The sequence below is a fragment of the Pseudophryne corroboree genome, chromosome 5, assembly GCF_028390025.1.
Source record: "Pseudophryne corroboree isolate aPseCor3 chromosome 5, aPseCor3.hap2, whole genome shotgun sequence".
NCBI classification, from domain to species: Eukaryota; Metazoa; Chordata; class Amphibia; order Anura; family Myobatrachidae; genus Pseudophryne; species Pseudophryne corroboree.
The window spans coordinates 439,388,508-439,403,818 of record NC_086448.1 but is presented as its reverse complement, the minus strand read 5'-3'; the positions used below and the strand labels follow the sequence as shown (position 1 = coordinate 439,403,818).

The following is a 15,311-nucleotide window of genomic DNA, read 5'->3' as shown; positions in this document are numbered from 1 at the left end:
GTATTGCCCCCTTTAACATCAATGACAGCTTGAAGTCTTTTGTGGTAGTTGTGGATGAGGCTCTTTATTTTCTCAGATGGTAAAGCTGCCCATTCTTCTTGGCAAAAAGCCTCCAGTTCCTGTAAATTCTTGGGCTGTCTTGCATGAACTGCACGTTTGAGATCTCGCCAGAGTGGCTCAATGATACTGAGGTCAGGAGACTGAGATGGCCACTCCAGAACCTTCACTTTATTCTGCTGTAGCCAATGACAGGTCGACTTGGCCTTGTGTTTTGGATCATTGACATGTTGGAACGTCCAAGAACGTCCCATGTGCAGCTTCCGGGCTGATGAGTGCAAATTTTCCTCCAGTATTTTCTGATAACATGCTGCATTCATCTTGCCATCAATTTTGACCAAGTTTCCAGTGCCTTTGTAGCTCACACATCCCCAAAACATCAGCGATCCACCTCCGTGTTTCATAGTAGGAATGGTGTACCTTTCATCATAGGCCTTGTTGACTCCTCTCCAAATGTAACGTTTATGGTTGTGGCCAAAAATACGATTTTGGTACTTACCGGTAAATCCTTTTCTTCTAGTCCGTAGAGGATGCTGGGGACTCCAAAAGGACCATGGGGTATAGACGGGATCCGCAGGAGCTTGGGCACACTGAAAAGACTTAACACTGGGTGTGAACTGGCTCCTCCCTCTATGCCCCTCCTCCAGACCTCAGTTATAGGAACTGTGCCCAGGAGAGACGGACATTTCGAGGAAAGGATTTTTGTGTAAACTAAGGGCTACAAACATACCAGCCCACACCACAAACATACCGTACAACCGGAGTAACAGTAAACCAGATAACAGTATGAATTAACAACAGCAACCAGCTGAAAACCAGGAATACACAACCCGTGTATAAACCAAGTGAACCAACAAGAATACACTGCAAGCAACAGTCCGCACTGTGATGGGCGCCCAGCATCCTCTACGGACTAGGAGAAAAGGATTTACAGGTAAGTACCAAAATCCTATTTTCTCTTACGTCCTAGAGGATGCTGGGGACTCCAAAAGGACCATGGGGTTTATACCAAAGCTCCAGACCGGGCGGGAGAGTGCGGACGACTCTGCAGCACCGACTGAGCAAACGCAAGGTCCTCATCAGCCAAGGTATCAAACTTATCGAACTTAGCAAAAGTGTTTGAACATGACATTGTAAAGCTGAGACGCCTCGGGCAGCCGCCCAAGATGAGCAGACCTTTCTGGTAGAATGGCCTTTTACTGACTTCTGCACCGCTAGCCCGGTCAAAGAATGAGCCTGCTGAATCATACTACAAATCCAGCGTGCAATAGTCTGTTTTGAAGCAGGATGACCAGTCTTGTTAGAAGCATATAGGACAAACATCCCCTCAGTTTTCCTGGCACCAGCCGTCCGGGCGACGTAGATCTTCAAAGCCCTCACCACATCCCGAGACTTTGGAACTGCCACAGCATCCGTAGCCACCGGCACCACAATAGGTTGGTTAATGTGAAACGAAGACACCACCTTCGGTAAAAATTGTTGACGAGTCCTCAATTCTGCCCTATCTGAATGAAAAATCAAGTACGGGCTCTTATGAGATAAGGCCGCTAACTCAGACACTCGCCTGGCAGATGCCAGCGCCAACAGCATGCTACCTTCGAGGTGAGAAACTTCAGCTCAACCTTACGCAAAGGTTCAAACCAGGAAGACATGAGAAACTGTAAGACCACGTCAAGATCCCATGAAGCCACAGGAGGCACAAACGGAGGATTGATATGCAATACTCCTTTCACAAACGTCTGAACCTCTGGGAGGACAGCTAACTCCTTTTGAAAGAAAATAGACAATGCTGAAATCTGCACCTTGATGGAGTCCAATTTCAGGCCTGCATCTACACCTGCCTGCAAAAAGTGAAGAAAACGACCCAAATGAAAATCTTCCGCAGGAGCCAATTTAGTCTCACACCAGGAAACATACTTTGTCCAAATACGGTGATAATGTTTCGCCGTAACCTCCTTCCTAGCCTTAATGAGAGTAGGAATGACCTCCCCGGGAATACCCTTATGAGCTAAGATCTGGCGCTCAACTTCCATGTCGTCAAACGCAGCCGCGGTAAGTCTGGAAACACGCATGGACCCTGCAACAACAGGTCCTCTCTTAGAGGAAGCGGCCAAGGATTTTCCACCAGTAATTCCTGAAGATCCGGATACCAGGCCCTTCTTGGCCAATCTGGAATGACGAGAATCGCCTGAACCCTTGCTCGACGAATGATCCCCAGTACCTTTGGAATGAGAGGAAGTGGAGGGAACACATACACCGACTTGAACACCCACGGAGACACCAGGGCGTCCACCGCACTGGCTTGGGGGTCTCTTGACCTGGAACAATACCTCGTGAGCTTCTTGTTGAGACGAGACGCTATCATGTCGATCAACGGAATTCCCCAATGCTTCGTCACCTCCGCAAAAACCTCTTGGTGAAGAGCCCACTCTCCCGGATGGAGATCGTGTCTGCTGAGGAAATCCGCTTCTCAGTTGTCCACTCCCGGTAGGAAGACTGCTGACAGGGGGCTCACGTGTTGTTCCGCCCAGCGAAGGATTCTTGTGGCCTCCGCCATTGCCGCTCTGCTCCTTGTTCCGCCTTGACGGTTTATATGAGCCACCGCTGTGATGTTGTCTGACTGTACCAGGACAGATCGATCCTGAAGAAGGCTTCTTGCTTGTAGCAGGCCGTTGTAAATGGCTTTTAACTCGAGAACATTTATGTGGAGACACGCTTCCTGGAGCGACCATCTCCCCTGGAAGTTTCTGCCTTGGGTGACTGCACCCCAGCCCCGGAGACTTGCATCTGTTGTCAGAAGTACCCAGTCCAGGACACCGAACCGGCGTCCTTCTAGGAGGTGAGAACTTTGTAGCCACCACAGGAGAGAAATTCTGGCTCTGGGAGATAGACTTATCTTCCGGTGCATGTGCAGGTGAGACCCGGACCATTTGCTCAGAAAGTCCCACTGAAACACCCGGGCATGAAACCTGCCAAACGGAATGGCTTCGTACGCCTGCAACCATTTTCCCCAGAACCCGAGTACAGTGATGGATGGACACACTCTTCGGCCTCAGAAGTTCCCTGACCATCGGCTGCAGTTCTAGAGCTTTTTCTTCTGGAAGAAACACTCTCCGTAACTCCGTGTCCAGAATCATGCCCAGAAAAGACAGCCGAGTGGTTAGAATCAACTGAGATTTTGGCAAATTTAACACCCAACCAGCACCGACAGCACCAAATTTACACTCCTTAGCAACCGTTCCTTGGACCTCGCCTTTATCAGGAGATCGTCCAAGTACAGGATAATTGTAACCCCTTGGTTGCGAAGGAGAACCATCATTTCTGCCATGACCTTGGTGAAAATCCTCGGGGCCGTGGAAAGCCCAAACGGCAACGTCTGAAATTGGTAATGAGAATCCTGTATCGCAAACCTGAGGAAGGCCTGATGCAAAGGAAATATCGGGACATGTAAGTAGGCATCCTTTATGTCGACTGACGCCAGAAAATCCCCCCCTTCTAGGCTGGAAATCACTGCTCGAAGAGATTCCATCTTGAACTTGAAAACTTTCAAGTATGGATTGAGGGATTTTAGATTCAGAATCAGCCTGACCAAACGTCCGGCTTCGGCACAACAAATAGACTCGAGTAGAACCCCTCCCCCAGTTGTAATGGGGGAACAGGAACAATGACCCTCTGTTGACACAATTTTTGTATCGCTGCCAGCACCAGCTCCCTGTCCGGAAGAGACACTGGTAAGGCCGAAATGAAAAACCGGTGAGGGGGCACCTCCCGAAACTCCAGTTTGTATCCCTGAGACACAATCTCTAGGACCCAAGGATCCAGGTCTGATTGAATCCAGACCTGACTGAAGACTCGCAGACGGCCCCCCACCGGTCCGGACTCCCCCAGGGAAGCCCCAGCGTCATGCGTTGGACTTGGTAGATGCAGGGGAGACTTTTGGTCCTGGGCGCCCGACACGGCAGGCGATTTCCTTCCCCTTCCTTTACCCTTAGAAGCGAGGAAGGACGAACCTTTTCCACGCCTGTATTTATTGAGACGAAAGGACTGCATCTGCTGATGTGGTGCCTTTTTGTGTTGTGTGGGAACATAGGGAAGCAAAGAGGACTTACCCGCCGTCGCGGTAGAGACTAGGTCCGCCAAGCTGTCCCCAAACAAGACATTACCTTTGAAGGGTAAAGCTTCCATAGCTCTCTTGGAGTCGGCATCCGCATTCCATTGATGGATCCACAACGCCCTTCTTGCCGATATTGACATGGCATTGGCTCTTGATCCCAAGAGACAAACATCCCTCGCCGCATCCTTCAGGTAATCTGCAGCATCCTTGATATAACCAAGAGTCAAAAGAACATTATCTTTATCAAGGGTATCCATATCATTAGCTAAATTCTCAGCCCATTTAGCAATAGCACTACTCACCCATACCGACGCCACCGCAGTTCTGAGCAATGCACCCGAATTAGCGAAAATGGACTTCAGAGATGTCTCCAGCTTGCGATCCGCCGGATCCTTGAGAGCTGCCATGTCAGGAGACGGAAGCGCCACTTTCTTAGACAAACGAGATAAAGCTTTGTCAACATTTGGAGACGACTCCCATTTTTCCCTGTCGTCAGAGGGGAAAGGATACGCCATGTAAATCCTGTTGGGAATCTGCCACCTCTTATCCGGCGACTCCCAAGCCTTTTCACAAAGAGTATTCATTTCATGAGAGGGGGAAAACTTCACCTCAGGTTTTTTCCCTTTGAACAAGCAAATCCTTGTTTCCTGCACTGCCGGTTCATCAGAAATGTGTAAAACATCTTTTATAGCCACAATCATGTATTGAATACTCTTCACTAACCGTGGATGCAAAGCAGCCTCAGTGAAATCGACCTCGGAATCAGAGTCCGTGTCGGTATCAGTATCTACCACTTGAGTAAATGGCCGCTTTTGCGAACCGGATGGGGTCTGTACCTGAGACAAAGCCTCCTCTATGGACTTTTTCCACACCTGCGTCTGTGACTCAGACTTATCCAACCTCTTTGATAAAGAAGCTACATTCGTATTGAGCAATGTGAGTAAATCAGGTGTCGGCTCCGCCGACATGCCCAAATCAAGACCCGCATCCGCTCCCCCAACAACCTCCTCCGGTGAATAATATTCAGCCTCAGACATGCGGACACGTTTAATCGACACACAGACACACACACAGAATGTCTCAGCTAGGGGACAGGCCCACAATGAAGCCCAGATAGAGGACACAGAGGGAGTATGCCAGCTCACACCCCAGCTCCCTAATATCCCTTCAAGGGATATATTTCACCAGCGCTGCTTAAACTATAATAAAAATGCACCACAACTGCGCCCCCCCCCCCCCCCTTCGAATAGCTCCCCGTTACTTGAGAGGAGCCGTGGAGGTCCCGGGCCAGTGTCTCCTTCAGCCGCGTGTGGAGGAGGAAAATGGCGCTGTGAGCCGCGCGGCTAAGCTCCGCCCCTTCCCGGCGCGCTTCAGCCCGCCAGATTTGAAAATCCGAAAATGCCGGCGGGGGTCTGCTACACGGTGCCGACGCAGCGAAAAGGCTTCTGCCGGCTCCCGGACCCCAGTAACCTGCTGCCCAGGGCGGCCCCCCAGCGCCCTGCACCCTGTGAGTGCCGTCAGTGATAGTGTGTGGGAGCATGGAGCGCAGCGTTACCGCTGCGCTGTACCTGGTTACTGAAGTCTTCTGCCGTCCTGAAGTCTTCTGTTCTTCTCATACTCACCCGACTTCTTTCTTCTGGCTTCAGTGAGGGGGTGACGGCGTGGCTCCGGGAACAAGCAGCTAGGCGTACCATAGTGATCGAACCCTCTGGAGCTAGTGGTGTCCAGTAGCCGAGAAGCAGAGCCCTTAAACTAAGAAGAAGTAGGTCCTGCTTCTCTCCCCTCACTCCCAAGCTGCAGGAAGCCTGTAGCCAGCAGTGCTCCCTGAAAATAAAAAACCTAACAAAAGTATTTTCCAGAGAAACTCAGGAGAGCTCCCCTAGTGAGTGTCCAGTCAGTCCTGGGCACAAAGTCTAACTGAGGTCTGGAGGAGGGGCATAGAGGGAGGAGCCAGTTCACACCCAGTGTTAAGTCTTTTCAGTGTGCCCAAGCTCCTGCGGATCCTGTCTATACCCCATGGTCCTTTTGGAGTCCCCAGCATCCTCTAGGACGTAAAAGTTCAATTTTGATCTCATCACTCCAAATGACTTTGTTCCAGAAGTTTTGAGGCTTGTCTCTGTGCTGTTTGGAGTATTGTAAGCGGGATGCTTCGTGGCATTTGCGTAGTAATGGCTTTCTTCTGGCGACTCGACCATGCAGCCCATTTTTCTTCAAATGCCTCCTTATTGTGCATCGTGAAACAGCCACACCACTTTTTTTCAGAGAGTCCTGTATTTCAGCTGAAGTTATTTGTGGATTTTTCTTTGCATCCCGAACAATTTTCCTGGCAGTTGTGGCTGAAATTTTTGTTGGTCTACCTGACCGTGATTTGGTTTCCACAGAATCCCTCATTTTCCACTTCTTAATTAGAGTTTGAACACTGCTGATTGGCATTCTCAATTGCTTGGATATCTTTTTATATCCATTTCCTGTTTTATACAGTTCAATTACCTTTTCCCGCAGATCCTTTGACAATTCTTTTGCTTTCCCCATGACTCAGAATCCAGACACGTCAGTGCAGCACTGGATGAAAGATGCAAGGGTCTTCCAGGAGTCCAAAAACTCACTGACCTTTTATACACACACACTGATTACAAGCAAACAGATCACAGGTGAGGATGGGTATGTAAACTTTTGATCAAGGTCATTTGGGTAGTTACTGTTGTCATTATGATTTAAAAAGAGTAAACACAGTTGTTTGACAATAAATGGCTTCACCCAACCACTAACCATGAGTGAAAGAAAAGTTTGTGAGTTATCATTCATATTCTCTGACAAATGGGCAGAAAATCACAAATTCTGCTAGGGTATGTAAACTTATGAGCACAACTGTATATTGAAAAACAAACATATCAATCATTTATGAGACCCACTAATACTGATAATGATTCTCCTCTGTAGAGCAATTTCAACAAATTGAATGTACATCTCTAGACAGATAGAATGCATGATATTGGATATTTGCAATTGCATAGCCATATGAACAATTAGGACAAGTTTATTGTCCCATGAATGATGTTTTATATATACTCCAGCCAGAGGAGGATTTATTACAAGGCAACCAAGGTGGCTGCTTAGTGCCCTGTGGGTCCCAGGAGGCCCTGTGGGTCCCAGGAGGGTCCACTGATATGGCTGTATGAAGAGCATTTCCAGTGGACAAGACCTCTTCTGACTGATGATATATCAATATGCCATTATACTCTATTTTAAATTGCGTACTTTTTATTGAAAGTTTTAAATGAACATCCCAATTAAAAAAAAAAAAAGTATACATATAAAACAAACAGTAACGGCAGGTATAGTAAAGTATGCAGGATGCAATCAGAAGTACGGTCAGGCAGTAGACACAGAATACAAATACAGTACACGTCTAGTAGGACAGTATATACAATACGCCCCACAATATAGCAATAAGCAGTAAGAGCCCACAGACGCCATGTGAACTCACACATCTAGGATAAAATGATTTAAAAAAAAGACTGACCCATGAGGCATAGAAAAATACAGAAGTATTGGCACTGCAGACTATAAATAAAACACCTGCATAAGTATACAGAAAAAAAGATAAAAAATAATTAAAATCCTAAGACATCTGCCACACAAAGAAATAAAACAAAAATCCCTACAATACAGAACAAAAACCCCCAAAACAAACCACCTCAAAAACCCCCACCCTGTATAGCCTAACCCCAACCTAGGTATACCTGGATCCCTAAACCCCCCGCCCCCCATTAACCTACGTAACCTAACTGTCTAACACCCCACTCCCTCCCTTCCCTAATACCAGGATAAATAAAAAAATAAGTGACTGGGGTAAGTAAAAAAAGAAATATGGTCGAACAGTAAATAGAGTAGGTCTCCCTCACAGGAAAATAAAAAAATAAAATGAATATGCAAATATGGATATATGATAAGCGACCTGGAAATATAAGGAATAGTGTTGGTAGCACCCTACAGAGACAACAGTGTACATGGATATGTAACCCTTAAATAAGCGATGGTCAAATAAAACATGTCTTGGAACCATCAAATAACAAAATTATATCAATGGTAAGACATACAAAAAGCAGGATAGAACATAGGATTTGAGACAGTATCAACAATAAAATAGAATACAGCAAAGGACCCGGCAACCAGTGAGGTGTGACACTGACTTGGAAAGAAAGAAAATCAGTCCAGGGGGTAAGCCCACTCTGGAATCAAGTAATTCAGTGGTACACGAGCAGTAGTCAGGAAAGTAATGGAGCCATCAACCATCCTGCATAGCATTAGCCAGATAGATAAGAGGATAGGACACAGTTCCACAGTAAATGTAGAATGGAGAACCATCCCTCTCCCAAACACCACAACTAACTGCAAAGTGATACAATACCGTTCTCCCCCATTATCAAGGAGCTTCAAAGAAAATTGCAATGGAGGTCCATACAGTCACCAACGATGAGACGGAGGCAGTCACCGACATCCACTGCAAATAATGGTGAATATGCGCAGGAAGAATCCACAACTCCCCCACTTTGTTCACAATGCGTTCGTCGGAGGAACCTCCAGCATTAAGCATCAACTGTAGCGGAGCGGCAGGCATTACAGATACAAGCTCCCTCAAGGGTTCCGAGGGCAGCAGCACCAGCGGGCAGGTGGACCCCACAGGAGAATCAGTCACTGCAACAGTCTCTTCTCCAAACCCTTTGCTCGGAATCCGAGATAGCCTTCAGGATGATTGAGACCTAATGTCCAGAAGTATTAACAGGATTAAACATGGCTTCAGAGGGAAGAAGCAATATATGAGCAGGAGGAAGATCCACTGGTAGAAAGGGAGCAGAGCTATACACACAGGAGCTCAGCTCGTCCAGAGAGTACAGACCAGCAGACAGATCTCTGAGGCTGTAACAGGAGCTCCTGGACTCAGCAAGTAGGACTCATCCAAGAATGGCGGCGGCCGGAGGGGACGGTCACAGACAGGAGTCCCAGCAGGGGAGAGAAAATGGCGGCCGCTCGCAGGACCACGCGGCTACAGGAACAGCAACCTCAGGCAGGCAGCAGCCCCAGCACCGCTCCCAGACGCATTCTGTCTCACGAGACCGGAGTCAGCAGCCACCGGAGCACAAAGGAGTTAGCAGCCACTGGAGCACAAAGCAGCCAGCCGCAACCGGAAGTGCAGGAGGCGCACGGAGCACACAGAGTGAGTCTCGGCAGCAAGAGTCCCAGCCGGAGGCCTCACCACTCACGAGCCAGAGATCAGCGGGGAATTCGGCTCCACAGTCGTACCGCTGGCACCGTCAGTATTCCCAAAGCCACACACTAAATATGGAAGTAATAGGCACCAGGAAACAGGATTTTTAACAGGATTCGTGCAGGGAGCTACAGCAACAAGCTGCTACTCCATGCCGTGCCAAGCCACCGCTTCTCCATTATACTCTATTTTAAGTACTACTGTGTATTAATGATGCGGGCCTGCCAGCTACAATCAATGGGGTACTGATATATCATCAATACAGTCACACTGACTGAAGAGGATAATAATGGGTAATATAAAATGCTGATATAAAATACAGTCAGTAAGTGGACATGGGGGGTGATTCGGACCTGATCATAGATGTGTTAAAATTAGCACATCTACAATCAGATTCTCTGACATGCACAGGGCTAGTCAGCCCCGCATGTCAGGCACTACACACCCCTGCACAGATGCAAAAGCTGCACTGGCAGGCGGCTACCCACCATGTTTTGGGTCACAGCGGCTGCATGTGACGTCACGCATACACCGGCTCGCGCACCCTCAACGGCGTTCTAACGCCATTGGCACACCCCTTCCCACCCCGAGACCACCTCTGCCTGTCAATCAGGCAGAGGCGATTGCACCAGTGAGGTGCACACTCCACAAAGGGCATCAGAGTGCGATCACTGCCATTGTCTCTGAATTAGGCCCATGGTACACTCAGTGAAGGGTGAAAGTAATATGCTGTAATAGAGGTGGAAAAACAACAAATAATGTAAGAGGCATAAATCAGGTAGGAAAATATAATGCTGTGGATTGTTTGAGAGAGGGAGGCCACACATTTGTATATTGCTTAGGGACTCATGAGGTCTAAATACACCCCTGACTCCAGCCCAGGAAGGACCTATGTACACAGTTTTGAAATAAGACACCACTATTGGAAGTAGCCAATACAAAGAAAACTTGTAGAACATCTACAATCTTACCTATAAGGAACATATAGCTTGGAACTGATCTACAAGCTATGAAACACTAGTGTAAATTTGTATGAATCAAATATTTTGAGACTTACCACTTTCTTCCTCATAATTTTCAGTTTCAAAATGATCAACATCTGTTGTTGAAAAATACTAAATGTTAGGTAAAAGAAATGTTCACTGTTCTGAATGTACATCTCTAGACAGATAGAATGCATTATTGGGGCAGTACGGATGTTGTAATGGTGTAATTACTGCCTCACAGCACTGAGGTCATGGGTTTGATTCCCACCATGGCCCTAACTGTGTGGAGTTTGTATATTCTCCCAGTACTTGTACGGGTTTCTTCCTGGAACTCCGGTTTCCTCCCACAATCCAAAAATATACTGGTAGGTTAATTGGATCCCAACAAAAATGAACCCTAGTTTGAATGTGTGTACATGTGGTAGGAAAAATAGATTGTAAGCTCCATTGGGGCAGGGACTGATGTGAATGGCCAAATATTCTCTCTGTAAAACACTGCGGAATATGTGTGCGCTATATAAATAACTGGTAATAATAATAATTATATTGGATATTTGCAATTGCGTAGCCCTATGAACAGTTAGGATGAGTTTAGTGTCCCCTGAATGATGTTTTATATATACTGTACCTCCAGGCCAGGAAGGACTTATGGGCACAGTTTTGAAATAAGATACCACTGTTGGAAGTAGCCAATGCAAAGTTGCATATCTACAATCCTACCTATAAGGAACATGTAGCTTGGAATTGATCTACAAGCTAAGAAACACTAGTGTAAATTTTTATAAACCAAATATTTTGAGACTTACCGTTTTCTTCCTCATAATTTTCAGTTTCATAAGGATCAACATCTGTTGTTGAAAAATGCAAAATGTTCGATAAAAGAAATGTTTAGTCACAAGCTAAATTATTTAAAAAAAATTCATGTAATACATATGTTGGAAAACAAACATCAATAATTTATGAGACCAACTAATACTGATCCTGATTCTCCACTGTAGAGCAATTTCAACGTACTGAATGTACATCTCTAGACAGATAGAATATTGGATAGTAGCAATTGCATATCTGTATGAACAATTAGGACAAGTAAAGTGTCCCCTGAATTATATTTTATGTATACTCTAGCCTAGGAAGGACCTATGGGCACAGTTTTGAAATAGGATACCACTATTAGATGTAGCCACTGCAAAGAAAACTTGTAGAACATCTACAATCTTACCTATAAGGAACATGTAGCTTGGAACTGATCTACAAGCTATTAAACACTAGTGTAAATTTTTATAAATCAAATATTTTGAGACTTACCGTTTTCTTCCTCAAAATTTTCAGTTTCATAAGGATCAACATCTGTTGTTGAAAAATACAAAATGTTCGATAAAATATTTACTCACAAGCTAAATTATTTTACAAAATTCATGTAATAATATATTGAAGAAAAAACATATCAATAATTTATGAGACCAACTAATACTGATCCTGATTCTCCACTATAGAGCAATTTCAATGTACTGAATGTACATCTCTAGACAGATAGAATATTAGATATTAGCAATTGTATAGCTGTATGAACAATTAGGACAAGTAAAGTGTCCCCTGAATGATATTTTATGTATACTTTAGCCTAGGAAGGACCTATGGGCACAGTTTTGAAATAGGATATCACTATTAGATGTAGCCACTGCAAAGAAAACTTGTAGAACATCTACAATCTAACCTATAAGGAACATGTCGCTTGGAACTGATCTACAAGCTATTAAACACTAGGGTCAATTTGTATGAATCAAATATTTTGAGACTTACCACTTTCTTCCTCATAATTTTCAGTTTCAAAATGATCAACATCTGTTGTTGAAAAACACTAAATGTTAGGTAAAAGAAATGTTTGCTCACAAACTAAATTATTTTACAAAATTCATGTAATACATATATTGGAAAACAAACTTATCAATAAATCATGAGATCCACTAACACTGATCCTGATTCTCCTCTGTAGAGCAACTTCACCGTACTGAATGTACATCTCCAGACAGATAGAATGCATTATTGGGGCAGTACGGATGTTGTAATGGTGTAATTACTGCCTCACATCACTGAGCTCATGGGTTTGATTCCCACCATGGCCCTAACTGTGTGGAGTTTGTATATTCTCCCAGTACTTGTACAGGTTTCTTCCTGGAACTCCGGTTTCCTCCCACAATGCAAAAATATACTGATAGGTTAATTGGATCCCAACAAAAATGAACCCTAGTTTGAATGTGTGTACATGTGGTAGGGAAAATAGATTGTAAGCTCCATTGGGGCAGGGACTGATGTGAATGGCCAAATATTCTCTCTGTAAAACACTGCGGAATATGTGTGCGCTATATAAATAACTGGTAATAATAATAATTATATTGGATATTTGCAATTGCGTAGCCGTATGAACAGTTAGGATGAGTTTAGTGTCCCCTGAATGATGTTTTATATATACTGTACCTCCAGACCAGGAAGGACCTATGGGCACAGTTTTGAAATAAGATAACACTGTTGGAAGTAGCCAATGCAAAGACCATTTGTTGCATATCTACAATCCTACCTATAAGGAACATGTAGATTGGAATTGATCTACAAGCTAAGAAACACTAGTGTAAATTTTTATAAACCAAATATTTTGAGACTTACCGTTTTCTTCCTCATAATTTTCAGTTTCATAAGGATCAACATCTGTTGTTGAAAAATACAAAATGTTCGATAAAAGAAATGTTTAGTCACAAGCTAAATGATTTTAAAAAATTCATGTAATAATATATTGGAAAACAAACATCAATAATTTATGAGACCAACTAATCCTGATCCTGATTCTCCACTGTAGAGCAATTTCAACGTACTGAATGTACATCTCTAGACAGATAGAATATTGGATAGTAGCAATTGCATATCTGTATGAACAATTAGGACAAGTAAAGTGTCCCCTGAATTATATTTTATGTATACTCTAGCCTAGGAAGGACCTATGGGCACAGTTTTGAAATAGGATACCACTATTAGATGTAGCCACTGCAAAGAAAACTTGTAGAACATCTACAATCTTACCTATAAGGAACATGTAGCTTGGAACTGATCTACAAGCTAAGAAACACTAGTGTAAATTTTTATAAATCAAATATTTTGAGACTTACCGTTTTCTTCCTCAAAATTTTCAGTTTCATAAGGATCAACATCTGTTGTTGAAAAATACAAAATGTTCGATAAAATATTTACTCACAAGCTAAATTATTTTACAAAATTCATGTAATAATATATTGAAGAAAAAACATATCAATAATTTATGAGACCAACTAATACTGATCCTGATTCTCCACTATAGAGCAATTTCAATGTACTGAATGTACATCTCTAGACAGATAGAATATTAGATATTAGCAATTGTATAGCTGTATGAACAATTAGGACAAGTAAAGTGTCCCCTGAATGATATTTTATGTATACTCTAGCCTAGGAAGGACCTATGGGCACAGTTTTGAAATAGGATATCACTATTAGATGTAGCCACTGCAAAGAAAACTTGTAGAACATCTACAATCTAACCTATAAGGAACATGTCGCTTGGAACTGATCTACAAGCTATTAAACACTAGGGTCAATTTGTATGAATCAAATATTTTGAGACTTACCACTTTCTTCCTCATAATTTTCAGTTTCAAAATGATCAACATCTGTTGTTGAAAAACACTAAATGTTAGGTAAAAGAAATGTTTGCTCACAAACTAAATTATTTTACAAAATTCATGTAATACATATATTGGAAAACAAACTTATCAATAATTCATGAGATCCACTAACACTGATCCTGATTCTCCTCTGTAGAGCAACTTCACCGTACTGAATGTACATCTCCAGACAGATAGAATGCATTATTGGGGCAGTACGGATGTTGTAATGGTGTAATTACTGCCTCACATCACTGAGCTCATGGGTTTGATTCCCACCATGGCCCTAACTATGTGGAGTTTGTATATTCTCCCAGTACTTGTACGGGTTTCTTTCTGGAACTCCGGTTTCCTCCCACAATGCAAAAATATACTGATAGGTTAATTGGATCCCAACAAAAATGAACCCTAGTTTGAATGTGTGTACATGTGGTAGGGAAAATAGATTGTAAGCTCCATTGGGGCAGGGACTGATGTGAATGGCCAAATATTCTCTCTGTAAAACACTGCGGAATATGTGTGCGCTATATAAATAACTGGTAATAATAATAATTATATTGGATATTTGCAATTGCGTAGCCGTATGAACAGTTAGGATGAGTTTAGTGTCCCCTGAATGATGTTTTATATATACTGTACCTCCAGACCAGGAAGGACCTATGGGCACAGTTTTGAAATAAGATAACACTGTTGGAAGTAGCCAATGCAAAGACCATTTGTTGCATATCTACAATCCTACCTATAAGGAACATGTAGATTGGAATTGATCTACAAGCTAAGAAACACTAGTGTAAATTTTTATAAACCAAATATTTTGAGACTTACCGTTTTCTTCCTCATAATTTTCAGTTTCATAAGGATCAACATCTGTTGTTGAAAAATACAAAATGTTCGATAAAAGAAATGTTTAGTCACAAGCTAAATGATTTAAAAAAATTCATGTAATAATATATTGGAAAACAAACATCAATAATTTATGAGACCAACTAATCCTGATCCTGATTCTCCACTGTAGAGCAATTTCAACATACTGAATGTACATCTCTAGACAGATAGAATATTAGATATTAGCAATTGTATAGCTGTATGAACAATTAGGACAAGTAAAGTGTCCCCTGAATGATATTTTATGTATACTCTAGCCTAGGAAGGACCTATGGGCACAGTTTTCAAATAGGACACCACTATTGGATGAA

The 15,311-nt window shown here is 43.4% G+C and overlaps 1 protein-coding gene across 12 annotated transcripts in view; it reads right to left on the bottom strand.

The window, feature by feature from the left end:
- Nucleotides 1–15,311, bottom strand: part of LOC134927833 (NFX1-type zinc finger-containing protein 1-like) — a 585,162-nt gene that overhangs the window by 111,894 nt on the left and 457,957 nt on the right. For 9 of the 12 annotated variants that reach the window (XM_063922818.1, XM_063922822.1, XM_063922828.1 and 6 more), the window contains 8 exons: nt 14,941–14,982; nt 14,080–14,121; nt 13,585–13,626; nt 13,088–13,129; nt 12,227–12,268; nt 11,732–11,773; nt 11,233–11,274; nt 10,498–10,539 (listed from right to left, as the gene is read on the bottom strand). In XM_063922818.1, coding sequence (XP_063778888.1) covers nt 10,498–10,539; nt 11,233–11,274; nt 11,732–11,773; nt 12,227–12,268; nt 13,088–13,129; nt 13,585–13,626; nt 14,080–14,121; nt 14,941–14,982 — 336 coding nt within the window. The remainder of the gene's footprint in view (nt 1–10,497; nt 10,540–11,232; nt 11,275–11,731; nt 11,774–12,226; nt 12,269–13,087; nt 13,130–13,584; nt 13,627–14,079; nt 14,122–14,940; nt 14,983–15,311) is intronic. The other 3 variants (XM_063922829.1, XM_063922830.1, XM_063922823.1) reach the window with 2 other exon arrangements.